General features: G+C 39.9%; 1 protein-coding gene across 2 annotated transcripts in view; it reads right to left on the bottom strand.

Moving 5' to 3' along the window:
- Window positions 1–14,193, bottom strand: part of GRB14 (growth factor receptor bound protein 14) — a 112,716-nt gene extending 98,523 nt beyond the window's left edge. For both annotated transcript variants that reach the window (XM_012750033.2, XM_012750032.2), the window contains exons 1-2: window positions 13,836–14,193; window positions 12,302–12,434 (exon numbers count right to left, since the gene is read on the bottom strand). In XM_012750033.2, coding sequence (XP_012605487.2) covers window positions 12,302–12,434; window positions 13,836–14,026 — 324 coding nt within the window. In that variant the 5' untranslated portion in view covers window positions 14,027–14,193. The remainder of the gene's footprint in view (window positions 1–12,301; window positions 12,435–13,835) is intronic.
- Between the last annotated feature and the right edge of the window lie 845 nt (window positions 14,194–15,038).

The following is a 15,038-nucleotide window of genomic DNA, read 5'->3' on the forward strand; positions in this document are numbered from 1 at the left end:
CAGCACAGTAAGAGTACTGTAATATAATGCAAAATAGCTCTGAAGAGAAACTAGATACTGCCCAGAGTCTTGCCAATACACAGTTAAATAATACCAAAGTAGCCCTTTCATCTGAATACTGTGCTTCACACGCATATGTCACCCTTCCCGAGAATGAAAGTAATCTTCCACTGTGAATGTGGGTTGGTTGAAAAGCTTTTGCTGGACTCAGCCCCATAAAGTATGTGTGCTTTTTAACTGGCCTACGTGTGCTGGTGCGACTGAAAACGCTTACAAGAGGACCAAAGAGACAAAGAACAGAACTCATTCTGAGCAAGGGTAATCCAAATTTAGAATGTGCTTATAGTGGTAAATCAATATCCTGACCATGCTCTCTTCTAACATCTAACAATATCAGACACGTCCCAGATAATAAACTAAATTTCACTTTTCAAAGTTTCTTTACAAAGTCATTATCATTTATATTAAAATATCAGTATGTTCCCAAATATTCTCTTTTTCCTTCCCTTACTAACAACCACTTCTCTGGTCCTTCTTTATTCATTTACTTGTTCATTTATTCTTTCATTCAGCAAAAATTTGCTGAGGGCCTGTGAAGTGCCAGGCATTGTTCCACCTGCTGGAGATTAAGTCAACAGAACTTACCAGTAAAACAAAGTTTCTGCTTTCACAGAGCTTATGTTCTAATGGGAAAAGGCAGAGAACAAACACATACATATGCAAATATACAACACGTCAGCTAATAAGTGCTAGGGAGGAAAATTAAGTGCAGTAAGGAAGAAGACGAAGGGCAGAAGTGGCGAAAGGCAATGTTAGTCTTTGCATTCAATCAAGCTAAAATCATCTTAAGTGACCCATCAATGAGTAAATCAATTAGGACTTCCTATAATACCACCAAAAACAATGAATTGGAAACCATCTGATTTGAAAAAGATTTGATACCCAATCAGGTTAATTCATTTTCTCAATTTTTTGGACAGTTTATCAACAAAGCTTTACCATTAATAAATCTGTTATTCTTCCACTGAAATACACTTTGTTCCAACTAATGCACTCAGAAACATTGGAGGGAAACGTTAATTGTATCCTACCTTGGCCAGTCCAATACATTCATAAAGTATTTGCATGATTTATTTCCAATGTTTTCTCATAAAATGCTTTTGTCTTATAATGTGTTTTAAATATATGTTCATCATCAAAAGTTTAAGACTTCTGATTTAGTTTATTCAATTTAAGGACAATGTCAACCATATAATTGGAAAGGTTAGTCTTCACTCTCCAATCAGTCAACCAAATCAGACTTACAATTTATTAGACAGAGTCCAACTTTACTTTTCAATTCAAATAGAGGTATCAATACACATTCTGAGAAGAAAGATATTTTTTTAAACACTTAAAAATAAATGATGGATTATATCTTATAAAAGAAATAGCTGAAATCAGTGAAAATTAAAGTAATATAGAACTAAGAGTTCCGAGGAGTATAATGAAGTGCTAGGAAGTAAACAGAATTCCTTTGGTAATTATATGAGTGTACATTTCCACCACTGGGTTTCAGCTGTTGCATGTAATTAAATAAAAACCAAATATAAAATTAGAAATAGCGCCAATAAATATAGTATGTATCATGATAAAAATTTCTTATGTTTTTTAATGAATACAAATGATACACACTGAAACAAATTAGTCCAGCAGCTAGTGTATCATTTCATAGGAAGTAGAAAATATTAAAATATTTTATGATAAAATAAGATGGGAATGGACTGGAATTGGAATAGTCATAATATGATTTGCTAAAATGAATTTAACCACAATATTGAATAACACACACAAAATCTGAAATAAATCATGTACAAGCTTTATCCTTGAGTTTTGCCCAACTTATCTTGAAAGCTTTGGTAGGCCCAGAAAAGATTTCTGTTAACATTTGTAAGAATCAGTCCCTAGCTGTAGTAGATGCTGTGGCAAACCACCCAAACCTATCTCCTTCAAGGCTGAAGCACTCATTGTCCCAGCTATTAAGAGTATCAGCCACTAAGGCCTGTGACTAAGGCCTTCCTGACCGCCATTGCGCTATGTTAAAGAGAGCTGCCATGCCCAAAGTCAGGCGTTTCTTAGGCAGCCCAGCCCCTCTGCCATAATTCAACTCAGAGTTCCTATGGAATTGTTGAAGCCTTTGTTGTGGCTGTATTGCAGCCCAACTTCTGCCTGTGTCCTTTCCTACAGTTATTGTTTCTAAGAACGCTCCCCAGGAAACTACCTGCAGGAAAACCTAAACTCCAAGTCGGCTTCCCAAGGAACCTCACCTGCAGCACTAACTATCATATCACGTGTTTGTAGATGCATTTTATTTCATCTACAGATGCATCCTATAAATACATATTGAGAATAGTGGAAAATACATTTAAATATGTGACAAAAGGACATTTCAGCATTCAGCATTTCTCACTGATGCACTCTTTGCTTTGTTCTTAGGAAGCTCTCCCTCAAGGGTTATATATTCTCTGACAATGGTCAGGACATGGAAGAACTAAAGTCAAAAATTGAAAAATAAAAAGTGAAAATTGTCATTACTCCTATCACACCATCATATGCCTGAGTTGAGAACATTTCAACACTGGCCAAAATCCTCCTTTCTAACCATTATTCACCCTTAACAGTAATAGGTTTAGAGCATAAAAAGACAGGAATCCTTTCTGATTTGCAATGCTTTGATTAATCATTAAATAATCATTAAGAGAAGCCTTCCCTGTGTGTGATGCCCTGGAGGTTTACATCCCCCAGGGCAATGCACCAGAAGTTTACTATGATCACAGGTGGGCTCTCAGGAAGATAAGTTTTAGGAAAAAGTACATACAGAAAATGAAGATCTGAAAACTGATTCTCTTAAATCCATGAGTTTCTACATCCCTTGCAAAGTCTTCATGCATATTTAAGGGACATATGTCTCCCCATTTCCACATGATGAGCACTGGCCTAAATAAATCACCAATGACAGTAATACCTAATAATTAAAACATTTACTAGCATCTACCTCTTGCTCTGAGACTCATACTATAAACCCAACTGATATTTCCACTTATTTTTTTCTAAGTGTATGGAGCTTGTGAACAGACAGTAAGTTGGAAGAAAGCTAGCAGTCCACTGAGCACTCTTCACTTACAATTACCCAAAATTGGTATAATGAATAAAATCAGAAATGTCTCCACTAATTGAATTATACATTATCAAAATTTCCTATGTGTTAAATGAGAGTAAAAGATATATACTGCTAAAATCCAATTCGTTCAGGAGCCTAGCATATAATTTTATTTTTGTAAATAGAATCTGTTAATAGAATTAGAAATATTCTTAAAAATGAAATGAAGAAGAGGAAGATGATTGATCATGATTAGAATATGAAAAAATACGTGATAAAATTGGTTTTACCTACTTATCTTCAATAATGCATTCTACTTATCCTTTCAATGAAAGAAACCAAGAACAACAACAAAGACAAGATAATTCATTTAAAGTGAAAAACAATAAATAATTATACCAAGTAGATAAATGAGACATTTAAGATTATGGCAAGTACAGCCAAGGAAATAAACTGGGAAATGTGATAGGGAAAAAATAAAAATAAAAAAGCAGGTTGTTTTAGGTAGGCTGGCCAAAAAAGGCCTCTAAGACTAGATAATCTTATGCTGAGACCTGAAGAATAAAAAGGAATTGGCTGTGTCAAGAGGCAGGGAAAGAGACTCCAGGCACAGAAAACAGTCAAGGCAAAGGCTTTGAGATAGAAAAAGAGCTTGCCAAGTTCACAGGACTGTGGCTGGAGTATAATGAACAAAGGGTAGAATGCAGATGAAGTTTAAGAGATAGAGATCAAACCATGTAAATTCCTGTAGGCCAAAGTAAGAAATTTAGATTTTATTCTAAGCTATCAAGATTTTTTTGGCCGGGCACAGTGGCTCACGCCTGTAATCCTAGCACTCTGGGAGGCTGAGGCAGGATAGCTTGAGGTCAGGAGTTCAAGACTAGCCTGAGCAAGAGTGAGACCCTGTCTCTACCAAAAATAGAAAGAAGTTAATTGGACAGCTAAAAATATATAGAAAAAATTAGCCAGGCATGGTGGCACATGCCTGTAGTCCCAGCTACCTGGGAGGCTGAGGCAGGAGGATCACTTGAGCCCAGGACTTTGAGGTTGCTATGAGCTTGATGCCATGGCACTCTAGCCCAGGCAACAGAGTGAGACTGTTTCAAAAAGAAAAAAAAAAAATTTTTTCAACCAAGAAATGACATGATGTGATCTACATTTCTAAAAGTTCCCTGTAGCAAGTATATGGAGAATGGACCAAGATAGGCTAACATAGAAGCAAGGAAGCCAGGTATGGGGCTCCTGTAGGTGAGAAGATAGTGGTTTAAATTAGGATGGTAGCAGTGGATACAGAGATGTGAGTCTATTCGAAGTCTACACATCTCTATATAGATATATGTATAGCCTCAGGTCTATTTTGATGAAAGATGCAGCAGTACCTAACAAGATAAGAAAGTGATATCCTTGTTTTTTGGCTTCAGCAACCAAATAGATGATTTCAGGGTGGAGCAAGAGGAATTTAGAGAAGCACTTAGAGGCTATGACCACCTCATATCCCTTAAGCCAAGCAGAGCCAAAGACATATTGGACCTTGGCTATCCTGAAATGTTCACATCTAATCTCACCCTTATTTCTAAGTTTAAATACTTGGTTCTGTACTTCAATTTTGCCACTCAACCTGGCCCCTCCCAGACATGATACCTTTTGTGATTCTCTTCCTTATATTTGAACTTTGATGTAGAATTTCTAGTTTAACCAGAAACTCCTGCCCCTATCATCCCCATGAAGATGATTCCTGTGCTTCTTGCCCTATAGTACCCCAAACATGCTCTCTATCAGAAGAGGTGTGATGATGTGGGAAGATCTGAACAGAGCTGGAGAGGGAGCTTCTAAGGTCAGTGGAACCAAAGAAACCCCCCATGACTCCTATATGTACTGCATGCAGGAGTCATTACTGCTTAAGAGCCATCAGAATCACCTGCTCTAGGAAAAGAATAAAATTGTAGAGCTCTAAGGCCCAGACAGTGTGGGCAAGAGGCTGATATCACATCATTCGTCAGAAGCAGGACCATATTAAAACCTAGGTTTGCTCATTCCCAGTCTAATATCTTTCAATCACATCATGTTGACTCACAACTTTCCATAGAAGCAATATTAAAAATGGTGCACAGGATGTTGTAAGTGTACTATTCTTTGGAGTTATTATGGGTTTAAAAACTAACTAGCCTGACAACCTAATCACCACATGCAATATTCCATCCATGGAAAAATGTACGTGAATACACAGCCGATTTATTAATGATCTTCTGGAATACAAGCATTTGTAAACTAATTAAGAATACTGAACATCCTGTTTGTGTTTATTTTCTCTGTGGTTTTGGAAAATGTTAAATGAGCAGGCCAAAAGGAAGGACAAGAAGTAAAGGATGCTCTCCCTGTGTCAGTTCTCCCATTTCTCTTCTAAATTAATTCTGAACCCTTCCCTTCTATTCCCTTGCCTTGGCAAAGCCTTGTGCCACTTTTCCGGGTCTCCCTTGAGCTGACTTTTATCAGGAATGCCAAAAGGACAATTCCCAAGTCTGCTTATCCCTACTCAAATACATACATAAGTGTATATTATATAAGACAACTCATTACTATTCCATATAAGCTGACATTGTTCAAAGCAACAACCATAAGACTGCAGAAATCTTTTTTATATTAATTAAGATCTACATTTATGCTGAACCATGGATGACTCCAATTTTCTTTCTCTTGACAGAATACAATACATGCTCCTAGGGAAAAACAAACCAGAAGTTGAGCTTTTGATAAGGTGAAAAAATAAAACCCAAACTGTAGATAAAGGATGGGCTACAAATGTATCCTGGGAATTAACCAAAAATTAGAGGCAATCTTCAAACTGGAAATAAAACCTTGACAAATAGAAGATCTGCTGGGGACCAGTACTGGCAGCCTGTTAGGGACCGCGCTGCAGAGCTCCGCTGCCTTGGGAAGCGGGGTGGGGGGCACATAGCAGGAGGTGAGCAGCGGTCTAACAAGCAAATCTTCATCTGAATTTATAGCCGCTCCCCATGGCTCCCACCATCGCCTGAGCTCCGCCTCCCCTGCCCACTCCACCCCGGTCTGTGGAAAAACCATCTTCCACAAAACTGGTTCCTGGTGCCAAAAAGGTTGGGAACCATTATGCTAAGGCATTTAAGTTTTAAAATAGAAAGAGATTACTGTCTTCTGCTACAAAGGAAGACAACCAGCATGAAGTCAGGAGGATCCTGAGTTGGTATCTCTTGTCATCAAAGGCTAAGGTACCTCAGTAACATGTAAGCTCAGGACAATGGCCCAGGAAGCTGACCATCCCTGAAGAGTGGCATCACCTGAAACCACTGCCCAATAAATACGCTTCATGTAAACTAAGTGAATTGAGGCAAAGGAACTGAACACTACGAACCGAATAGGTTCGGGCTGAGTCAGGCAAACCAATTGGTGTATCTCTATATATCATACATACATGATAAGAATTAGTTTTTGTGCCCTGTTTGAGATCTTTTTTTCCCCAGAACACTAGCTGTCCATTGTCCTTGCCTCCATATGTCATGTCTACTAACCTGTACCTCCTTCTCACAGAATCTGTTCCCACACCACTGCTGAGCGAGTGGTGGTCCAGGTCCCTCTGTCTCTTTGGCCACAGCTGATGGAATAAGAGCTGGACATACTGGGCTAATATCTCTGTCCAGATACAAACTCCAGTCAATTACTAAGTAATCAGCCACTCAAATGAGGAAAACTTGTGGGTTTCTATTCAAGGCCATAGATGTGACATGAAATCAGGGCAAGCAAGACTGCAGACAAATGTCAGAAAATGGAGTAGATTTACAAGGAGAAGCAGAGACTGTGTGGTGTGCTTGTGGGAAAACAGAAGTGAGAAAACAGAGAAAATGTTTATCTCGATTTTTGCTGACTTTCCAGTTACCAATTCCAATCTCTTATGAGACCAGTGACCTGTTGGCCTTCAGCTACTATAATATAACCTTTTAGGCTGGTTCATTTGAGGCTCTGTGTCCTCCAAACAATCAATACCTGGCTAAAATACCAGCTAACATTTGTAATATTTGTAATTCATTTGTAATATTCCCACCTTTTCTCAACTAAATGGACCTGTCCACAATTTTGAAAGGTCCAATTGCTCCAATATGAAAGTGGCAGAGAATAAGAGTTGCACTGATTTTGTAAACACGTCAAAGAGAAAAAATATGAAAAGTCAAATTCCTATTTCCTTCCCCAGGATATTATTATTCGGTGGGTTTTGCAAGAGGTCCAAGTATCTACGTTTTTAACAAGCATCCCTGCTGATTCTGAGACAGGTAGTTTAGTGACCACACTTGAAGAAGAATGACTCTACAGCCTGCTTTAGCACTGCCACCAAGATCTGTAAACTTTCAAATTCTTCTAAAAAAAAAAAGTGATACCCATCAAGTGTCAGCATTAAAAAGTAGCAAACTGTTATTAGAAAGATAGATTTGTCTGAAACCCTAATAAGAACAAGTACTGTTTCTATTATTCTTTCTGCATATATATTTGTGTTTTGTTTCACATTAAATGGGATTTTGTAAAATAGCTCCAAGGGCCTAAATACAATTTATGATGTTGTTTCCATCTCAAAATGAATTTAAATTTCCAAAGACCTAATTTGTGGACTTTTGAAATATAACCAGTTTGTAATTTGAGGATTTCATGTGCCATTCCAACTGAGAAAATTCGATTATGAATGGTTTTAGATGATACCAAGAAACTATTATAATTTTTGTTAGGGAATAATGGCATTTCGGTTATGAAAGAAAATGCATTTTTCAGGGATGCATATAAAACTAGGACAGGATGTCCAGGATTTACTTCAAAATACTTCAACAAAGAAAATAAAACTTTCTAAAAAAGGAATAGATGAGGCAAAATATTGGTAATTGCTGATTCTGGAAAAATGAGAATATGGAGGTAGAGTTTCTTTCCTTCTAATTCTTGTGTATAATAAAGAAATGAGTATATGAGAATTATGTCGTGATATCCAAATTGGGATAATTACTGACATCACAAAGGAATGACACAAGAGGCCCTTTAATTGGGGAAGAGATCTATATATCCTTTGAAAGTCCCTGAGATACTAGAGAAAACAGAAATCAAAGGCAGAGCATATGGAAAACTAACTTCTTAATTATTTGAGACATACTTTTATTTTCCTGAGACATACAGAAAAAGCCCAATTCAATACAGAATAGACTAGAAACAGTGTGGTAAAGGACAAAGCACTTTGAGACATGATATTCTTTTTGATCTCCCTGTATTTAACTGTGGAAGCACAGGCGAATCACTTCCAGTTTTTGTTTTAGAACTTAAAATGCAGGTGACAGACCTAATTCCTGGTGTCCTCATGAAATAGTATCCTGTAGACTGTAAACAACACACAAAAGCTGGTTATTAATAATACTAGTATTTAATAAATCATATTTGATGATAAAACCAAATATTTGATGAATTTTTCATACCAATTTTTTAGGGAGAAGAAAGCTAGAGGAAAAAACACAAAGAGTTATGTTCAGAAAAGGAAAAAAGGGGGAATTCCAGGTCTTTAGATGAATATGAACAAATGACATTTGTCACCCCTGTTCTTCTTGTGCTATGGGCAGAGTTGTTATTAACAACAATGATATACATTTATCATTTGTACTACTCTTATGGTCCTTGCTTTCTTTGGAAATTGTACCTTCCTAAAAAAGGACTGTCAAAGCCTCAAAAAATCCAGATTTCAGGTTCTGGCTGTGCCACTCTCAGCCACATAGCATTTCTTAAACTCAATTTACATATCTGTAAATGAAGAGCAATTTACATATCTGTAAATGAAGAGAAAAATCCCTCACAATTCAAACTTTCATGACAGAGTTTTTCATAGGTTGCTTTTTTTTTTGTTAAAAAAACCTGTAAAACCTTCAGAGGCTTCATTCTGAATTAGTTATATTACATAGTCCTGGGATTATTAACCAGAGATACTACACAAGCTGTGTCCAAGCACAAAAATCAGCTAGGGGGCGACACACACGAGAAAAGAACTGATTCTGCTGTAAGGGCTAAACATTTCTTACTTTTCCCTTTTTCCAAATAAGAGGTGGTTAGGGTTCTTCTTTAACCAATGATTTCCTGGTAAATTTCAATCAGAAATTAGAAAGAAAGAGATGAATTTCATAATTTAAGTCACTTTCAATATAAATAACTTTTCTGGACCACGTATATAAAGAAAGGTATGCTTTAAATATGTTTTATTGGTAAACACAAAGAAACATGTCTAGGAAGTATATCTGACCAGCATTATAAAAAGAAGGAAAAGGAATAAGGAATATGGATTCTCTCTCACTCTAGGTTTCATTTTAAAATAATATCGAAAGCCTACAGTATTGTATACTTTGGGACATCTTATTTGCAAAAAGAGATAAAGTATATCCTATTTGCGGCTTCAATGCACTTTACCACTCATGCATTATGTAGGCATCTCAAATCGTAAAAAAATATTTATGACTTGTAAAATGATTTTTGACTGTGGTTTTGAAAGGCCAGATGAAATTTTAACATTTCTAGTCTGGATTCTCTCAAACAATCTGGTCATTTACTTGTAAATAAATACAATTCTTCATTTTTTCTATGGGGAGAAAAGAATTGCTAAAATGACTAGAATGGTTAAACAAAACAAAGGAGAGAGACTATAAAGGAAAGAGACATCTTCTCCTACAATGTTTCAACCATAAATAACAGACAGTGAACCTATATCCTACAGTCATTTCCATCCTCTCAACTGAAAGTTGGAGATACACTGGGCCAGAAATACCATCTTGGAAAAGGTAGCGTGTGTCACTAAGAAACTAAGCTTGGAGAAATTACTGACCTAGAGTCTTCTATTCTCAAAACCACCCTCATTCCAAAGAACTAAGAGTATACAAAGGAATAAAAACAAAAGGATCCATTCTAAATGCAAAGTCTGGGTGGGGGAGGAAGGAAACATAAGAGAAAGTAAAAAGGAGCCTCCCTCTTCCCCAACTTTGGGATACCCTTGTCTTCATAGAGACCTCAACTCTTGGGCCAAGGAAGAGTTCAGCAAGAAGGGCCCTTCTAAGTTGGGGACACCCCTCTGAGATGGGTCTTCAGAAGTCAGTTCAGGATTCTCTCTGCTCATGAAACAGCCCACAGCTGTCTATGTGAGGGCAGTGCTCTTAAAGAAGGTCATTGTGGATAGACACAAGGCCAGAGCAGGAAACCTACTGGAGGCAATAACAATATGTCATCTTTTTCCATTTTCTAATTTGCTAAAGCTGATCTAAACAAATGTTATCATTCCCTAAGATGTCTTACTCTAGTCTGATGACCATCCACACTAGGGCCCATACAGCCCTGATCCTGACACCTTAACCACTCTCGTTCTCTTTTTTCCCACTGCATTAATATAAGCGTTAGCAATATCTATTCTGGCTTTCTATTTGAAACAAACCCTGCCCCATCAACAAATCTCTCAGACACAGGCAATCCACTGGTGTCCATTCACAACATTAACATGAAAGTCAGCCCAGACCTTTCTCCCTCTACTTCTTTTCCCCTGTTCAACCTCTACCCCCTAACACAACCCCAAATTTGGTGAATACCCCTTGGATAGTATTTTTGCCTTAGTACCTACGATGGTGTGAGAGACAGCAGGCCCTTTATAATTCAGGAAATTACTTAGTAAATTTTCTCCCAGATGATTGTGTCATCATCGATTTCCTTTTCCCACTCCAGCTCATAGGGACAATCCAGAATCAATTTATTACACTACTATGGCACACGGTCTATACCCATCTTCCGTCCTAACCTAAAAGACAAACTTTCAAAGCGACTGGATGTTTCAGTAGGGCTTCTTATACCTTGGGAGTTGACTTTAAACCTTATCCTAACTATAAAGCTCGCAGGAGAGTTTCCCCTTTGTCCATCTCCCCAATCAAAGTTACAGTCCTATCCACTTAAGGGCTTGCCTCCCACTTCAAAGATGCCAATTCAGAACACAGCTCTGCTCCTGGAATATTTACTCCCAATTTCTCCAATCCTTATCCAAAAACACATGTACCAATTAGACTTCAAACCCCTCTCCCACCAATAAAAGTATATATACCAAACTTCCATCAAAATATATTTCCTACTGTTTCTGTTATTGCTGTACATTATCAAGAATTCATCTACTTCCTAGGGTATTTATTCTATTCCTAAGAGTATAAACACATATCATTGAACTCATCAGAGGTAATAAAGGTTCAGGAAAAGGAAAGAGAACAATAGATGGGGAAAATAACCAACTGTCCTATCCTCTCTGTTCATTATCCCTCTCCTCACTGTAAATATCTATCTGTTTAAATATATTGCTTCTACCCTTGTAGAACAAGGTGCATTTTGTCTAGTGAAGCTTCTTTTTGTTTTGCATGTTCAAAACTGGGAGGAAGTATATGACAAGAGATGAATTATTTGAGGATGCACTAATTTTTTTTTTCTAAAAATGTATAATCACGATGTATCTCCTCTCAGTTGCTTGGTACTTAAAATCTAATTTGCTTAAGTCAGTGCCAAACTCGAAAATAAGAAAATCATAAAAATAAAATCCATCTTCTAATCATCATATATAAGTCATTTGCAGCCACAGACTCCAAACTGAGAAATTCACTGAAATCAAAAAGACATGACAAGAACTAAATCCCAATTAGCTTTTGTCACACAGTCACTATATCACTTGCCTTTAGTAAATGAGGTTGGCTTGAGTTGAAAATGTGAAAGATTAAAGTAGGTATTAAAGGAACCACTCAATTCCCTTCTCACCCCACTACCACTCCCTCCACCATAATTCCTGATTTAAAATTGATACTCTTCATCACATATAACTCTCCCACCTACCTGGTGAATGATAATAGCTTCCAGGCACTGTACTTTATATATATTCTCCTTTTAAATCCATCCAAAGACCCTATGGCTGTATTGCTACTATACAGCTGTGAAAAATGAGCCCCTAAAGGGAAAATAGTGCCAAAGAACTACGTCAGTCAATAGAGTTATTTAACAGAGGCCATGGTAATTCTTAGCTAATATTGTAAGTTACTGAAAATCTTAAGGATTGTATGGGTTTAGAACTCCTAAGATATTTGAATGAAAAAAATTAGAAATGCATACCTGTTTTTTCCTTGAATTCGCTTTGGGAAACAGGCCTGCAGACAACACAGATGTAAATGGAGAACAGCATAGCTCAGGAAAAGGGTTTGGAATAGATGGCATTTCCAGAACATCAAGATCTTTCTTTTTTCTCCTACACCAAGAGAACATAGGATGTAATTTACATAAAACAGAATGTAAAATATAATTTCTATCAGGATAAAAAGTGTGCTAAGGCCAACACGTACCACTCTATGACAACACTAATGTTATATAAAGTCTACAGGTAAGGTCTGTGATGTACTTTCTGTGGGTCAAATATTAAAATATTAATTGATACAAATAAATCTCCTATAGTATGCCTATCTTTTTTCTTTTTTTGCCTTTAAAAAAAATCACAGGCATGGAAATTCCAACACTTTTGATAATTTTCCTGAAGCATAAATATGGACTACATAACTACTAATGCAAAAAAATCATCCTGAGGAGTTAGACATTGTTATGCATTTATTAACTTGATAAGGTCTTTAAGTTACATTTAGTGAATTCATCCCTATGATATTTCACTAATCACTTTTGAAAGTCATGATTTATTAATTATTGCTGTGGTTCATCTCACTTCAAATTTCATTCACAATGTTGCCCACACACAGTCTGTTGATTTTTCAAGTGCTTATAGATACTAAACAGCAAGGCAGTGTTTTTGAGGAGGTAAGTTAATAGAACTTGCTAGTATAAATGTACTCTAGTCCACTGGAGAGTAATTTTAACTTCACTGAAGTTGAAGCACTTTGAAAATCAGAAGAAAAAAATTACCATTTAAATGTATGAATATAAAGGACTACAGATTTTTTTCGTACTGTTGTAGCCTTTTAGTGCTGAATGCTATGGAGATTGAGAAACCTTTTAAAGCCTCTATTCTTTCCTGCTGAACAGCAAGACTGCTCAAATGTCAATCCAAGCTTTGCTTCTCTAGGGTCACGGTAAGACTCTATGTGGGAGGTGAACTCACTTATGCTACGATTTTTTAAATATATATAAAATAAAATGGATTGTTTACTTTTTTAAAAATGCAGAGCCACGAAGAAGGAGGAGGTGGTCAACCTGGAGGTCGGCCTGATAGCTCACACCGCCGGGTAGAGGCGAGAGAGAGAGAGAGAGAGAGAGAGAGAGAGAGAGAGAGAGAGAGAGACAGACAGACAGACAGACAGAGAGACAGAGACAGAGAGACAGAGAGACGGAGACAGAGAGAGAGAGAGAGACAGAGAGAGAGAGAGAGAGAGAGAGAGAGAGAGAGAGAGAGAGAGAGAGAGAGAGAGAGAGAGAGAGAGAGAGAGAAGAGCTCTCAATGAAACGGTGATGCTATTTATAAGGCGCTGTGAGATCGCAGTGTCCTGCTGATCCGGTAGGAGCCAGCTCAAAGGGAATCGTCTTCAGAGACTTTCACAAACTTGGCCCAGCTCTGGGCACATGGCTCACCCCCTAGGACCGCCTCCTCACCCCTCGCCGGCTGCCAACCCAGGACACTCCCCCGCGCCCTCCGAGGGCTGCCTACCTGTCTGCGGCGCCGCCGCGGGTCCCGTCCGGAGGGGGCAGGAGCGCTCGCGCGTGCAGCCAGTGGGCTGGCGCCAGGTCGTGGGCGTCGCCCCTCCCCTGGGCAGCGCCACACACCTGGGCGGCCAGCGGGGAGTCCCGGGCAGCCGATCTGCCCGCGGCGCTCTGCCCATCTTGCAGGGAAGTGGTCATTGTCGCCGGCTAGGGGGCTCGGGCGGCATGGGAGCCCCGGCGCGTGGGGAGAAGCGGATCGGGCGGCGGGAGGCTAGGTGCGGGTTGGGCAGCCCGTGCGCTCTGCAGGTGCGGTGGCCTCGCCGCCCGCGCTCGGGGACCCTGCGGCTCAGACGCTCGGCCGAGCAGAGTGCGAGGCGGCGGGGGAGGGGAGGGGGCGGAGGAGGAGGGTGGGGAGAGGGGAGGAGCGGCCGGTGGGTGGGGGCCGCGGGCGGCGGGGAGAGGCGGGGAGGGGGCGGGGAGGCGCGCGCGTGGCCCGGGGCGCGCGGGGCGCCTGCGGCCGTCCGGGGCGGTCCGCGCCGGGGCCTCGGGCTCCGCCTCTCTGCCCCCGGACCGCTGTCGCCCAGGTGGGCGCCGGAGCGCCAGGCTGAACCCAGGGTCCGGGCGGGCCCCGCGCCTCTGGAGGCTGGGACCGGCTCAGCCTGTGCGCCCGCCGGGCTCGCCTGGCGGACTGCAGACGGGACAGGGGTCCAGGCAGCGCTGACCCTCACACCCTTCCATCTTCCTCCGGTGCTGTCTGAGATCACCTGAGCCGTCGCCGGGCCGCCATGACAGTCCCCACCGTGCCGGGAGGCCGGGGGCCGAGGGACTAGGCTTGCCCCGTCCTTCCCCTCGTGCCTGGTCTTCCGTCCACGCCGCAGCCCAAGCGGGGGGAGGTGCAGCGAGGGAGTAGGGAGTACCATCGCTAGAGGAAACTACTGAGACTTTGAGAATCCTCCATAAAGCATGAGTAACCCTGAAGGTGTCTGGAATTAGAAAGATTATTAATTTTATTTTAATGAGAACAGCCTTCATTTAATGCACCCCCACTTTGCCTTGTCCTCTTCCAGCCTCACAGCAGCTCCATAAATTATATGTTTACCTCATTTTACACATAAGGAAATTGGAGCTCAAAGCCATCGAGCACCTTGCACAACGTAGCACTCGTAACTGGTTCAGTCAAGATTCCAGCCAGAAGCTTCCTTCTCAAAAA

The sequence above is a fragment of the Microcebus murinus genome, chromosome 8 (genome assembly GCF_040939455.1).
Source record: "Microcebus murinus isolate Inina chromosome 8, M.murinus_Inina_mat1.0, whole genome shotgun sequence".
In the NCBI taxonomy this organism is placed as follows: domain Eukaryota; kingdom Metazoa; phylum Chordata; class Mammalia; order Primates; family Cheirogaleidae; genus Microcebus; species Microcebus murinus.